Below are 16,416 nucleotides of genomic sequence, written 5' to 3' on the forward strand. Positions count from 1 at the left end.
GAGGGAAAGAAGCAGAGCTGACCGACACGATAATACGTAAAGCAAGGCTTACTACCGGCGGAATACCGGTTCAAAACAAAAGCGATACACTAGAGCAGCGATCTATTGACTCTGTGATGTAATAATACTATACTACAACTATCAAAAATAATTAAAATAATTGGTTGTTGCTTTACATTATACAAAATCCTAGCCTGTATCGTGTGTAATAAAGCTGTGACGTCTGTGCCATTTGTTTAAAAAAAGAAAAAGTGTATTTGGTATGTAAATGAAGGGCAATAGTCAGTCACCCTGAATAAGAAATAATTTAATGAATTTATTAGGAAAAAAAAGTAATCAAACATGATTATTGTGTTCAAACAACGATCGTTTGTAGGTGAAAGGGAGGATACGCTCGGAGGGAGTAGGACTACTATTGCTAAAAGACTTGCATAAAGCATCAGACATCATTATAATTTTTCTGCAATGATCTGAAAACGAAGATATTAAAAAAAAGGAAGCGCTTCGAATAGTAAATGGATATTTATGTTAAATCGTAAATTAATCACATCGCCGACTACCACATGTATTTTTATTTTTTAATGGGCAAATAAATGTGTACATATTTAATTTCCCAGCCTTTCTATTGGTTACTCGTTATTCACTGCCTTCACTTGCCGCTTAAAGTTCGATTATAGCTACCCACAATTCTAGAGGAGTCGCCATATTTTATTCTTCCTCTTATCTCCATTGCTCAGGTCAGTATCGTATCATTGCAGTTGTAAAACCTATAAAAATCAAATTAGAATTTACTTTTTTTTGCTTTTTTTTTTTCTCTCCTCTTCGCCACATCCCCCCACTTCTCTCTGGTTTTGTTTTCGATGCTACCCGTGCTACAAACACTCCACCACAAATATCTCTTCCCGGTTCTCTGTTCTGGATGTAATCCTCTCCACCACCTACCAACCAATATTGGATACGGTTTGTACATTATTCATTTCCTATGGCGGCCTTTACACGTTTCTTTTTCAATTCTTCTTTCATTCTTCTCTTCGACCATTACATTTTTTTCCTGCCACCTTAACGATCTCCCCCCTGTAATTCATCCCCCAATACGCGATGTCTCTCAAGTACAGCCTTTTTTTTTCCTCTCCATATAAATTCGTCTTCACAAACGATTGAAGCAGTCACTCCAATATGTATTGTAAATCTTCACCTCCACTCACTCGCACACACACATATAGACATAATTATGTGTGTCCATGTATATATAACGTAGTATTTTATCTGAAAATACCTTTTATCTCTCAATACCGCTTTATTATATATAGCAATTACATAAATAAATTTGCTACATATACTCGTATCACGAATATGTATGTAACAACGATGATGGCTGACCTGTCTCTGTTTTTTTTCTCTCTCCTCTCTTTTTGTAACCGAATCGCGAAATATATCTGCCTTTTTTTCATTTTAAATATGCATATATAAAGCTCAAATATTAAACAATCGATACACACGCACCTATATATAGAGTGTGGTGTGTAGATTGTTGCGGCATCTTGTGTAAAATTTTAGTGACGTAGAAGGAAAAAAAAGGAATGAAAGTGTGTTTATATCTGTGAACTGGTTTGGAAGGATATATATGTATATTTTCCTAAATATGTTGATGAATGCTGTGTATAAAAAAAAGTGGGAGTTTACTAAAAAAAAAATATATAAATATAACCTTACAATATATTCCTCTCCATAGAAAATCCATCACATTTCAAGTCATGGAGAAAACGTTTTATAATTTTTTTTTCCCCCGATTTTTCTGTTTTATTCTTCATTTCGTTTCTTCCTCTTACAAGCCAAAAATGTTGGCTTAATTAATTAGGTGAAGAAACTTGAAACATTTACTTCATAAATTCTTTATAATTTTGTTTTCTTTCTTTTTCTTCTTAACTAACTACGACATCCATTCAGGGTTTTTAAGGTCCCAGGCCAAACCCTGATGGAGCAGAAAAGACCTGTGATCATTTTTCCTTTAATTATTTTTGTCCGTATTCGTCTTAATTCATGGCCGTCGAAAAAACGTAACAGCTTCTCCTTTTCTCATTCGTTACTGTATGATTTGTGAGATTTTAACTACCATCTCTAGCACATAGAGAGACAAGGTAGAGGCGAACTGATATTGATTGATTGATTCTGTCTAATATTAAAGGATGAAAGACGGATCTGAAATCCATGCATCCTAAACATATGTTATTCCCATCTATATTGGTAGACATCTTCGACATATTAGTCGAAGGTTGTGTAATTAAACTATTAAAATCCGAAATTCCTGTGAATATGGAATACGGGTTGCCATTTCTGAATATCGATCATTCCAGTTAGAATGTGTCCTTAATCAGATATTGATTTATATCATCAGTTTTACTGGCAAAGCTAGGAAGCGTTAAGTCCCACCAGCACAGAGCGATAATCAAAAGGCAATGCATCCATGACCATTCCGTCAATTATTGTAGCCATTTTATATATATATATATATATATATATATGTAGATCCCGGGTTGAGTCGGGGTTAACCACAGTAAATAAGGTACTCAATACATAGAATGAAACGGTTCTAGTCCTGTAGAAGCTCCTTCTATAAAATAAATTATATATATATATATATATATATATATATATATAGTATGCGGTGCTCGTTAATGTGGTAAGTTGTTGCAATAAGAAACCTTGGCCTTCGTCTTTGTATTATTTTTTAATGGTTTTATGTGCCTTTTGCTGCTGCATCGCATCCCGTGCTTTACGAGGATGCTGGTTTCCCTCTAAACCTGGCCAGTCTGAGATGTCTGCAAGAAGCTTATCCTGGTGATGCTTAAAATCTTCATTAACGTCACGTTCCCGGCATCTGTAGGCAAATAAATAACTAGTTTTTTTGGGGGTAAAATTACAGAGTGTTAATCTGTAATTTTACCTTTTTTTTTGTTGTTGCTCAATTGTCATTTGATACCTTTTGGTAAATTAACCGCATCATCCTTTCCCTCCACCCCTCCGAGGGTTTAGAGAGAAGTTTGATATTTCCCCTAACAGACTATTCCAGGTGGAAATGAGGTATTTGCTAAGAGTACAACTTCAGACTGGGTTTTGTGGTAATTTATTTTTAGTTAGATATATATTCGGGGAATCAAAATTGTGAGCAAGCAATAATCATGGCGTTCAGAATCGATGTTGGCAGACGAAAAAACTTGACACCTGAGAAGTGCAGTGACAGACAATAAGCAATATCTGTTGAAATGTGTTTCCCCAGGAACCAAAAGTGGTCACGGGTGAATGGAAATACATAAAAATGGGTGCATTAAAAGTTGTATTTAGGATTTTAACTCTCACCTGTACTACGTGGTACTGACAATGTTTGTAATTCTGGCAAAGGATGCACAAAACCTATTGAAAATATTAATCGATGACAGAATGAGTGAAAGCGATTTGCCGAAGTCGAATTCCTTTATACTAGGACTGATCAAGAGGGACAGACTGCATTTACTAAAAGGATCAATGTAATTTTTCGTTAGGGTGCCATTCAGAAAACCCCGCGGGTTACATACAGTTTGCCCTACACTGCTTTATACGCACCAATTTCATAGATAATGTTTCTGAATTTTTTTTCACGTAGAGAGATTCTTTATTTCCACAAGTACTGACTGAAACTATATCTTGTTATATTTATAGTAGACTTTCGTTTTTGTGTGTCGATTATTTGCCGATTCCACTTCGGTTGGGTTTCACCTACTCTCTCTCAAAACAAGAAGTAAAGAGAGAGAGAGAGAGAGAGATCTTTACGCGCATACATTGACATTTCTTTCTTTACATTACAGCAGTAAACAAATAATAAAATAATATTAATACTAAAGAATGAAATACGCAATAAAAATTCAGACATAAACGTCAGATTTTCTAAAGAAACCGACAATGTTGCAACAATGTTTATATATATATATATATATATATATATATATATATATATATATATATGTGTGTTATGTGTAACATTTCTGAAGGGTAGTATTGTTTGAACCGGCATAATAGTAACTCCTATTTCCACACCTTGAACGACTTGGTGAAATTGCATTGTGCAGTCGACATTTCTTTCATTCTTTTTAAGGAAATATCCTGGTGTAAAGCACCTGGGTTTATTTAATCAGACCAGTGGTGTGGTCTGCATAAGTCATGTGAATACGCCAATCATTCAACTCCGTACAACAAACCTTCTATTAGAAGGAACACCACTTTCGATTTCGCGTAGTGCCTCAAAGATGGGAAGAGGATATCGAGTTTAATCAAGGAAAAATTGTTGGCGTCACTGCTGAGTCCATGAAATACTATAATGGCATTTAAACTAGTGTGTGTGTGTATATAATACAGAAGTTATTTCCCCCCCCCCCATATAATTGTTGAACCATCTAAAATGCATCTTTGGTGGATTTCACTAAAAAGCAAGCATTTTTTAAAGCTAAGGGTGATCTAAGTCGGTGAAGATGCACTTACCTAGTTGCGCCATTTTGTGTGTGTGTGTGTGTGTAAGAGAGAGAGAGAGCTAAGCACTGTTCTTCAGCATTGGCTAAGTTCGCAACATTCGCTGCGTCTTCATTTTTTAAAATTTTTATGTAAGATATCTTGTAAAATAGTTTGTATTAAGTTTCCGGTTCGTGTCTATATCATACCAGCTAATGCATTAGATTGTTTTACATACGTGTATGTATGTAGGCTCCCGTACGCGTGCAACATGAATTATTGGAGATGGTCTCCCCCCCCCCACCCCGCCCCCTCTGTTTATTTATTAATAATAAAACATGTCTAGAATTTGAAGCCAGAAGACAGGTGGCCTAGCAAAATTGTGGCCACGCCAGACAATGCTTAACAGCATCTCTTTCTGTCTATACGTTCCGCGTTCAAATTCCTCCAAGGTCGATTTTATCCTTCATCCTTCCGGGGGTCGATCACTGGATCTTTGGTATTCGACTGTCCTACATCCATCCTCCCGAAGTTTCAGGCTTTGTGGCCTGTAAATAGAAAAAGATTATTAATTCAAGAAGGAAAAAAAATGGGAGATTTAATCACCGGTTCCTGTGAGAAACGTTCTCAAAGAACGTGTAATTTTTTTTTATAAATCTTTCGATTAAGGTTGTGTTGAAGTGACCATCTTATAAATAATGTCTTTCAGTTGGCTTACTTGGACTACTATTTCGGGTGGGTCTACATCTGTATTTAGTATTTTTGTAACCCTGTTTCCTTTTTGTATTTTTTTTTTTGTTTATATTTTATTTATTTGGTAATAAAAAATAAATCAGTAACTTTTTGTTGATGTTGTATGTCGTCAACTGGTAACAAGCGAGTTTCTTCTCTTAGAATCGTGCGAAAAGGTATCCACATCACACACCTGTGACATAGAGGCGACTAAATCATGTATTGTTTAATTACTAAAGCTGTTGTCAATATGTTGGAAAGCTGACACAATGTGTTTGTTAGGCATGAATTATATTAAGTTCTGTTCATTCATTTCTATATTATGCATGCATCTCTTCGTGTTTTTTTTTTATCCCTTTTCTGGAATTGAATATTTAGGTACAATATATCTTCCTTCTCAGAGCAATTTAAGGGCATGATTTATTTTTTTATTTTTTGTTTCACTGGGTTTTCCTTATTCACCAGTCACCCACTTTTATGGATATGCTGAATTTATTAAGCATGCTATTTCATTAGCAACAGATGATGATTGATTTTTTTTTTTTTTTTTTTTTTCCACAAATGGGTTCTATTTTTTTAATGCTTGGTGTAGTTTGAAGTTCTGTGGTTTTATAAAACTAATATGAAAGCTTATTGAGCACACTCTTCGCGACCATCTCTCCTGTTTAATCGAGACAGCTATTATTCCGCTGCATTTTCACGTCCCTCGAAAAAAGAAAACATTTACTTTTTTTTTTCTTCTTCTATTCGTGATAGAACTAGGTTTAAAACCCTAGAATTACGGGCAAGCCTTCTATCGTTCGTTGCTAGGAAGTTTAAGCTCCCCTGATTTACAGGGGTCGTCCTCCACCCTCTCGATGCTTGTCCTCTATTTTTGGAAGCTTAAAGGAATCGTCTCAGGACGATGTTGAAATTTTCTCGAAAAACTCATATAGGGGTGAATGTTAAACACAACTTTGTCCTTCAGGTATTTTTGATGAGATATAAAGAAATATTTCTCTTGAGGAATGTTAGTTCCGTTATTCATAGCTTCATAAGCTCACTTTTTATTGATAGAAACATGGAATTTTAGCCGTTAATAATATTGGATTTTAGGATGAATATTTTGGAATTTCTATATTTTAGTGAAGAGTTGGAAAAGGAAGTTGGCATGTTTATTATATGGAATTTTGTATATGTTGGTATTGGTATATGATATCACTGGAATGGAGCCAAAAGAATTTAACTTGGGAAGACAATTGTAGCATTAATGGGCAAGAATGTGGAAGAAAATACGAATTAGTAGTGTGAGCTGAAGTGTTCTTTACGAAATCAACTCGAGTGGAATATATTTTTTAGCAGATTAAACTGTTGCCAAAAACGGGCAACATAAAATCTTTCAAAATTTTTCTCAAATAAAGCTGAATTTCTCTTGCGTAATATTTTAGCTGTTGAATTTTTTTTAAAATTTATATTTTAAAAATTTAGTTTTGACTCTTGTGCAGCAGCAGCAGAATTTGGTAATGTTAATCATCAATTGAATCTTCGTTTTATGGAGGAGTCGTGGTTTTGGTCGGCTTGTTTCTTATCGCTTGAGCTGTAGAAGTTCATTGTTGTTTTTAGTGTGTTCCATCTATTTTAATCAATATTTAGTTTCTTGCACTTTATATGGGAAATCGATAATTACTTCCTGTTACATACAAGTTTCAATCTTTGTTAAAGCTATTTCTTTGTTTTGCTTTGCCAAGAAGTTTGTTTGCCATAACTGAATAATTAGCACTATCCCCAAATGAAAGATCTTAGTGGAAAGATACTTCAGTAATTGATAAAGAAATGTCTCAATAGAACTATCACCTTCTGACAAATGAGTTGGAATTGCCTATTTTTCATTCTTTTTATCATACATGCAAGAATTTACTTCAGTAAAGAATATCAAAGCATTGTTATATGCATGTATATAATGTAAAAAGCTTAACAGGATGTGCTATTGGAATACTAGCTATTTCATCAACAGTTCCTATAGAAACCCCTAACTGCAGTTTATGGGGTGGAAGCTGTTTGAGATAAACAGCTGTTTATTATTACTGCATGTAGAGGCGAGCTGGCAGAAATGTTAGCACACTGGGCCATAATACTTGGCGGCATTATGTCCATCTTCACATTCTGAGTTCAAATACCATTGAGGTTCGTTTCTACCTTTCAGGGTTGAGCATTAGTGTCAATGCAATCAACTTACTCCACTTCCCCCAAATTGCTGGCCTTGTGCCAGTAATTGAAATCATTATTACATGTTGCAAGCAAATCTAAAAAATCTCTTTAGCAACATGCTGGAACCTAATAACAAATAATCATGCTCTCTCTACTAGAAAATTGCTTAATGCTTTCTTTCTCTTAGAGAGAGAGAGTGGGACAGCACTTAGTTTTTGCAAATCGCTAATTCTTGAAAGAAATATAGCTATGTATCGTATCAACTGACTACTACTACCGCCGTTCAGTAGGAAAACAAAGCTCCTGGCAAATCGAGTCTGCAATTCAAACTCAAAGCCAGCTATTTCATTTATCTATCTCATATTGTCCGATGGCAATTCCTCCCTAAATGGTTTTGTGCTAGTCAAATGGAATGCATCAGAAATAGGTGGTAGGGTGAGTTTTGGTTCTAGTACTCTATATGTATGCATATATATATCTATACATGTATGTATATAGATATAGATATTGTCTACTTTCCTTCAAGTTGTCCATGTATTTACATATGCATTTTTGAAATTCATTTCGATTTGCATAGATACCTCTAGGTAGCTGCATGATTTGTTGGATTGCTTGACAATGCTTCGGTCCTGCAATCGGATTCTACTTGCAGTTGACTTGGCTTTTTTTCATCTATTTCTGTGGATTGGGTCAAAATAAAATAATGGGATTCAATTTTACTACCATCTCATTGAGAGAAAGGACAAGAACTTGATCCTGTAATAAGTTCTATCCATTTATGATTGGATTATAATAGCCTAGTGGGTTCTACAGAACAAACTACTTCATCTTTGAAGGATTTGCACTTTTTTTTTTTACTTAAGATAATTGAATTTTTTTTTTTTTTTAAAGCAATTTCTGATTTAAAAAATGTATACTTCTGCATTAAATGTATATATAACCATATATATGGTAATATATATATACGTATATATATATAGCTCTATATATATACACACAATTTTTTTTTTCTTTGAAAGCTCTAAAACGTTAACCAGATGTGAAGAAGCAGGGAGGTATTTTTTTTCAATAAACATATATATTAAATATATAATATATATATAATGTTTTACATATATATATATATTATATATGTATATATACAAACACTCATAAACAGTATTTGTCTTTTGTTTAATATCTATGCCTAATATTTGTTATTGTTTTCTTTTTGCTTTTTTTTTTTTTTCATAGACTTTCTATGTACATTTTTACCTGCTGATTCCAGTTTTTTATTGAGCCCCTATTTACAAGAAAGTGGGAGGTAATTTTTTATTTTTTTTTTTTTTTAATTGTTTACCTGCTCAAATAATTTACTCTTACATATATATAAATATATATGTATATATAAAAAAAAAAAATTAATATGACTTCAGAATCTAAAATTACAGTTGGCTTTCCTTTTATTTTTCCCTCCCAACAATCATCTTGGTATCTTTGCAACAGGGAAGTGTCGAGAGATGGTTATTAGTCTTCGGATAATAATAATATCAGCTTTTCTTTTTCTCTCTGTAAAGGCTGAATGCAATCACCACTACATAAAGTGTGCACAATTTTCTTTTAAAGTGGTTCTGCATTATTGTGTTGGTATGTTTGCTCCACAATGTAAATTATTCTCCTCCATGACTTATAGCTGTACATAGGAAAATTATATTTCCTTTCAATTCCCATCGCCGCCCTCCCACCCACTAATTTATTGGCACTTCACTGTTGCTTATTTTGCATGAATTTTCTTTGAACAAGTTGAGTGAGCATGTTGACCTGTCTTGTCTTATATAGAATTGGGTGAAAATATCAATGTCAAAACTTATTCCATCTGACTGTTTTGTACGTCATAATTTTAAGATTTGAAATGAAAACTCTTTAAATGAAGTTACTCAAATAAACCATAGAATGCATTTTCAAATTTGAGTTTGCATGCTGTTTTAGGGAGAAAGTCATAGAAACTGATTCTGAAGTTATATTTTTATAGCTTAACCGAAACCTTTATTTTTTTTTATTATTTTTTTTTTTTAAATCTCTGCTACCTTGATAAGCTTTTTGTGTGGATGTAGATCTCTGAAGTTGCAATTTTTTTCTTGTATTTTTTTTTTCTTTGCTCTTGAAACATATGATCACTTTTTTTTTATTTCTTAGTTTAGGTGTTTGCATTTCCAGATGACTAGGTATTATATAGATACATATATATATTTTATATTTCGAGTAATCTGTTTAGAAACACTTTATATATTCATCTTCCTGCATAAATTACTAGATGTTTATATGCCAATACTTATCGCATTGCTGAAAAAAAATGCAATGGCAGAGTTTCAGGATTTACCATTGTTTGTCATAGAGGAAGATTTATGATAAACTTTAAATTATTTAAAATAGTCATTGAATAGACGTGGGTTCAAGCCCCACAGATTCCTTACATTTTCATACTGTCATGAGTGACTTTTTGTATTAGCACGTTTCACTTTAATAATGTAACTTGTTTTACATAAATTTATTCCTTTTTACTGGTTTATTCTTATCTATTAAAAGAAGAAAAATTAATTTGCTTCAATGATGTAAATTAATTTGGAATGCATTTTAAAATTTTCCAAAAATTTTTAGTTTATTTTTATCTCCCACCCATCATGTATTGATGATTGTTAGCATTTGCGATCTACAGTATTTAAAAATAAATCCATGATTTTGTGCCTCTGTCCGATATTTGTTCTATATGATATTTTAATTTTGAAAAAAGAATTTTTTTTAATATGAATTTCCTTAAATCTGTATTGCGAATATCTTGTGATATCACGTTTACTTTTCGGATAAAACTAATAAAAGTTTCGTTATTCGTTTTTAAAAAAAAAAAATTTCACTATAAAATTGAAGAAAACTGCAGCAGTGTTCTCCATGATCTATTCATTGAATACTCTGTATGCTGGGCTTCAAGGTTGGGGTGGGGGAAAGAAAATTTTTTTAAATGTATGTGCTGAGGAGGGTTTGAAAAAAAACACAAAAATATGAAATTAGCGTATAATTAAATGGTTGAAATGTAAATGTTAAATTTAGGACAATTCTTTGGACTAATCATTTTTTTTTTTATTCCTAAATATTTATCAAACATAATTGCAAATCTTACATTTCTGTATTGTTCTTGAGAGAATTCAATTTGATTAACATTACAATTCTGTTGCTGCTGCTGCTACTGATTCAAAAAAATTTTTTTTATTCCTAATATTTACAATAAACGTTTTAAATTTCCTTGGGTTTGTAATGGAGTTAATAATACGGAAGATATTTGGGGAAATATAATTATATTAAATTTTGATGCCGATTGTTTTCGTTGTTTGTTGTTGCTGTTGTTTGTTGTTGATTAAACTTTCTCTTCAAGCATGAAGTATAAATGATATTCCTTGGTTAAAAATATTATTTATACTTAAAATTCCAATTTAATGTTGAAGGGAAATTAAATATTGTATATATGTAAGGAATTTTACAAGTGTTAGAATTGTTCTTGTGTTTGAATCTGGATTTGTGATGACACTTCTGATATGTTTTTAGTCCTTTCAAAAACTACTTTACATTTCAACAATTTAATACTAGATGCAGGCTTGTGGACTTCCTCTTATCTCTACCTTTCTGTACGCACTATCTATAAGGAACCATGCTGTATTTGATCGGTACTCGTATATGGAGAACACTGAAGCAATATTTTATTGAGAACTTTTTTTTTTTTCCTACTGTCTATATGTTTTTTTTTTTTAATTTTCCCAGGAATCCTCTGATATAATTTTTTTTTTTTTTTTTTTTATCTTCTCCCCAATGGAGGAACATACATATTACCTGGAAGTTTGACTGACTGCGATACATTTTCAAGATGGAGATGGACAACAAGCGTACCAACCTGATAATTAATTACATCCCACAAACTCTTACTGATGAAGAGTTTCGTTCTATGTTTTTAAGCATAGGTCCCATCAAATCTGCTAAAATAGTCAGAGACAAAGCCACTGGCTATAGCTATGGTTTTGGTTTTGTTGATTATGAGAATGTAGAAGATGCTCAGAGAGCAATGCAAACATTGAATGGACTTCAGATGCAGAATAAAACCATTAAAGTTGCTTTAGCAAGGCCTGGTGGTGAGGAGATCAAAGGGGCTAATTTATATGTTAGAAATCTTCCTAGACATTACCAGCAGATGGACTTGGAACGTCTTTTTCAGCAATTTGGAACAATAATACAGTCGAGAGTTTTGACAGACCAGGCGACTGGTGTGTCAAAGGGTGTTGGTTTTGTTCTTTTTGATCAGAAGAAGCAAGCTGAGGAAGCGATAAACCAAATAACTGGCACAGTTCCTGCTGGTGGTACAGAAGCTCTACTTATTAAATTTGCTGATGACAATGCAAAGAAGGTACGTCCCCCTGCAATGCCCTACATCAATACTGCTCCATGCTTCCCAGCACCTGGTCCAATGAGAAGTCCTGGCAATAGATTCCGTTATAATCCAGTGACAGGCAATTACTCAACACCTAACTCTGGTTTGAGCCTCTCTCAGGGAGGATATGTTATTTTTGTATACAACATTGGAGCCAGTTCTTGTGAAAAAACCTTGTGGCAATTATTTTCTCCCTTTGGAACAGTCCAGAAAGTCAACATCATGAGGGATCATCAAAAGGGACAATCTAAAAATTATGGTTTTGTTACAATGACCAATCTTCAAGAGGCTCAGAATGCAATTGCACGACTTAATGGCTATGATTATGCTGGTTGTGGTCGACCTCTGCAAGTGAAGTTCAAGAACTAGTGATTTCTAGGAAATTCCCCTTATTTTTAAAATAACATTTTTTTCTGTAAATCCCTCCCATTACATTTTTTTTTTATTAATCATTAAATTTTCATGCTGAAGGACATACATTATAGGTTTTAAAAAAGCCATGAAATAAAATGTTATGGTGTATCCTGGGATTTCCCCCTTCCCTTTCCTTCCTCTCATCTCCCATTTATTTTTTTTTCTCATGAGTTTTTTTTTTCTCCACCTCTCACATTTTTTTTTTCTATTTCCATAATAAACCCTTGTCATTGCAAAAAAAAAAAAGAAAGAAAAGAAAAAAAAAAACAAACTCCAGTCAACATTGACTGGAGATTTAGTTTACAATTTATTGCTATTTACTGTAAACCAAATAGGTTTTACTTGTTGAAACATTTTATCAAAAATACATTATGTATCTTAGAAAACATAAATCGCTTTTAGCGAAGTATTTTTTTTGTTTGTCTTAATTTTCTCTCTGTCTATCAGAATTAGCTATGAAAATGTTATCACTGAGCACACTCAAAACAATCTTACTGCACATGAAAGCTGTCACTTGTCTTGATTTAAGCTAATATCCTCATCATCCCGGTATGCCTTTTTTTTTTTTAAATTTCATAAGGTCCTAATAGCTTTAATATGCAGTAACAATATTTACTGTTTTTGAGTTGTTCAATTGTTTGCTTAGGGTTGTGTGAGTGTTTATATTTGTGTTTGCCTGTGTGAAGTTTGTGTACGAGACGTTTTTTTTTTTTCCAAATACTTGTGTAAGATTTTTAAATATTTCAAAGAATAACTGAATTGTTGAAAAATAAACTTCCATGCTTAGTTTAATTTTTAATAATTTTGGTTAAGAGTTGTTATATATTTATATATTATGTAATATATATTTAAAATTCACTTGACTAAAACTTTACAAAATTTCTCATTAAATGCTTGCTAGGTAGTGCATCAGTAAGTTTTTAATTTTTACAACTAAAGATAACAGCTGCTGGCTTTATATTTGGTGATTAGTTAGGAATTATTTCTAACCAGACACACGATAGTGTTAAAGATATATTAGCCATAGGATTTATTTAAGAAAAAAAAATTGGGTAATGTAATTTTAATTGAAAGAATTTCCATTTTATGTTGAAAGAAATAGCTCTGGGAAACTGTTACATTTAAAATGCTGTTCTGTGAGCAACCTATCCATCGAGTAAAGTCATTTGGGAGGGAAATAAGCTTCCATCGACCAGGAATGCCAGTTTCTGTTTCCAGTTTTTTTTTTTTACCATTAACGAGATGAATGAAGACATAAAATATTCCAATGAAGATTCCAATTTATCCACCAAGATCTTCCTGTAATTGTCTGGAAGACTCGATTAGTTTTGAAATAAAGAACTATGTTTATTTCTGTGCAGGTAGGTTCAACTTTCTTCTATCCCTTCCTTCAGATAGAGATAAATAGGTTGGATTTGGTGAATTCTTGGGATAATTTATAAAAGGTCTTTTAATAGCTGACTTCTCTGAAAGCAAAAGCATTTGGCTGGTATTCTGATTAATTTGAAGTTTTAAAAATAAAAATAATGGGTCTTTTTTTTTTAAAGGCAAAAAGTTGTCACTATTTGCTTGTGTGTGTTAAGTGTCTTGCTTCAGGTAAAATTGATTTTTCCTGTTTTGTATTGTCAAATATTCAGAAATAATCTTATAAAAGGTGAAGTTTTAAAGCTTTGGATTGTGACTGTGGATATTGATTTAGATAAAAAAATACTGGTCTTTTTTGCTTGAGAGAATAACAAACAAAAAAGTGTGATTTTTATCAAGTTCTTGTTGGCTGTTTCTCGCTACTTATATTTTAAAATTATTCTTTAATGGTTTTGGTGTATGTCTTTTTCATTTCTCATGTTAAGAAAAATGTCGTTTAAATTTAATTTGGTTTCAAAATTTTAACTTCGACGTGTAAAAGGCCAGTCAGAACCTTGTTGACTAGAAATATTGACAGGAAGTGATGACGGCATCTTTAGTGTCACAGTTGGTTTACAATGTATATAGTACTGGTATATCATCCGAATTGATTTCATTTACTCTCAGCTACTAACTTGTCAATAATTGAATTCTTAAAATCTAGTTGGTATCATGAATATTGTATTATGCAAGTAACTTAAAATTAATTTGGACTGTTTTTAGGCAATTGAAGATAATTCTAGATTAAAACAGCTTTCATGTTAAAACTTTTGTAATATCAAAAGGTTTGCTTTTTTTTTTCTTTATATTTTTTTTTTTTAGCGAGTGGGTGAGATTACCAATAAACATTATATTGTTTAACAACTTAGCTATTTTTTTTCTCCCCCCTTTCTATTGAAAAAAGTAATTTTTGTTATGTGATTAGTTTTAAAACCTTCCAGCTTTCAAGAAGTCCTTTAATAAAGGTCTTGCTAATTACTAATCCATGGTAATTAGTGTTTAAAAAGTAACAAGATTCTTAGAACAAATCAAAAAGAGTTATGACGATAGGGTTTAAAGGGTTTTTTTTTTAAATGACTTTTTAGAAAAATATTTAGGTTTTATTTTTGCTTTAATTCCCAATTTTAAATTAATCTCAGATAAAATTCCAAAACATTTTTACTTGTGGCTCAAACAAACCTTCATGTTTTGTCATGATTATCATATGCTATCTAAGAGTTAGTTTAGATGTTTTTTTTTCCCCCTCATCACATTTTGAGGTTTTAAATATCTGTAAATCTGCACCCATGTTTATCTTACAAAAAAAAAAAAACCAAAATAACCCCAGGTATTTAACTTAATCCTGTAGACTTTAAATCCTATTTGTGAGTGACTGGCCTCTCCCCATTTGGATAATAACAGGTGTCATTTCAGATGCTTAATAAAAATGTTAACTAAATAGAGTTGATTTTTCTCACAAACATTTTTATATTTTGATAAAGGACTAGAAGTGTGAGGAAAGTGCATAACCTAGAGAGTAAAATGATAAAAATTTCTTCTAAGTTGCAGATACTGTACGTTACCAAAGACCCATTATTTTATTTTTTTATCTTTTTTCTTCTATAACTTCATGATTTGTCAATCCTCTCCACCTATTTTTCTATCCTTCCACACCCCTATACCTGAATTTTATTTCCCGCCCTGTCCCCCCAAAAAATGCTAACTTAGTTGACCATGGAACCCCAGTGTACTTCATACCAACTGCTGTGCTTTGTTACTGCTTTTGCCTACCCACGACTGACTGTTCAGGAGGCTTGTTGCATTTTATAGATTGGTTAGTTATTTCAATTAAGCTACTGTTCCTTCCTGGTCCCACATGGACAAAAAAAAAAAAAGCCCTCATATCATGGTAGCTATCTGGAGTATTTCAAACCCTTTTTACTTTATTGTTGCCAAATTGTTTTTCTTAAAGTTACATTTGTAACATTTTCATTTAATTGAAGATAACTTTAAATATTAATTTTTAATAAAAAAAAACTTAAACATTTTTACATCGATTGCAATAAATGAATGTTTGAGATTTGGACATACACTTAACTGTACGACTGACAATCGCAACCACTTTTACATTTCAGGGTTACGGAAGAACCAGAGGACCACATGGTGTTTACCATTCTCATCAGAGATAAAAGTCTTAATCATGGTCTGGGTGGGTAAACAATATTAGTATAATTCTTCCAAGCTGATAAGTGTTTTCATTTAATTTGGTTTCAGAGTGCTAAATATATTTAGCATTGTAATCTTTTTGAACTAAAAATATTCTCTCTGTTTCAGGGGGATAACATAAAATTTGGATTTTCTTTTTATTAATGGTAAGTTAATACTTTTTGAAAATTACCTTAATTTAACTCGTTATGTATTTTCCTTTATTAAGTCAATGTTACTTACATTTTTTCTTTTTTTAAATATATATTTTTCAGGATTAATTTCATTTCAAATTTGATGTTTAAAGATAACCAAAGAAAATATCGTAGACCAAAGAGATGAGATGTAACCAAAGAGATGAGAAATCTTATTGAATATAATCAGCAAAGAAGTTTTTTCGTTTTTTTTTTTTTAATACATTTTAATGCATTTATGGTCAAATTATTTTCATACCTCTCAAAACATGAGATTCCATTTTAATTTTGCAATCTCTGGTTGACATTAGAAAATAAAGTAAGCACCATTTTGATTTGTGCTATTTGAAAGTTTAATGGGTTTTCACTTAT

At 32.2% G+C, this 16,416-nt stretch overlaps 1 protein-coding gene across 6 annotated transcripts; it reads left to right on the forward strand.

Moving 5' to 3' along the window:
- Positions 1–583: 583 nt before the first annotated feature.
- On the forward strand, positions 584–16,401 carry LOC115223039 (ELAV-like protein 1). Of its 6 annotated transcripts, none has more exons than XR_005003327.1 (4): positions 588–737; positions 15,781–15,854; positions 15,980–16,017; positions 16,126–16,401. XR_005003327.1 is itself a non-coding variant. In XM_029793470.2 (3 exons), exon 3 carries the CDS (start codon positions 11,291–11,293, stop codon positions 12,215–12,217), a length of 927 nt encoding a protein of 308 aa, XP_029649330.2. In that variant the 5' UTR covers positions 584–737; positions 8,632–8,701; positions 11,242–11,290; the 3' UTR covers positions 12,218–12,671. The 6 variants fall into 6 exon arrangements, 4 of the variants coding, with proteins under 4 accessions (XP_029649330.2, XP_036367836.1, XP_036367833.1 ...); XR_005003326.1 differs by lacking the exon at positions 588–737 and adding an exon at positions 744–960; XM_029793470.2 differs by lacking the exons at positions 15,781–15,854; positions 15,980–16,017; positions 16,126–16,401 and adding exons at positions 8,632–8,701; positions 11,242–12,671 and having other exon boundaries at positions 584–737.
- Positions 16,402–16,416: the final 15 nt, after the last annotated feature.

The sequence above is a fragment of the Octopus sinensis genome, linkage group LG21 (genome assembly GCF_006345805.1).
Source record: "Octopus sinensis linkage group LG21, ASM634580v1, whole genome shotgun sequence".
Taxonomy (NCBI): Eukaryota; Metazoa; Mollusca; class Cephalopoda; order Octopoda; family Octopodidae; genus Octopus; species Octopus sinensis.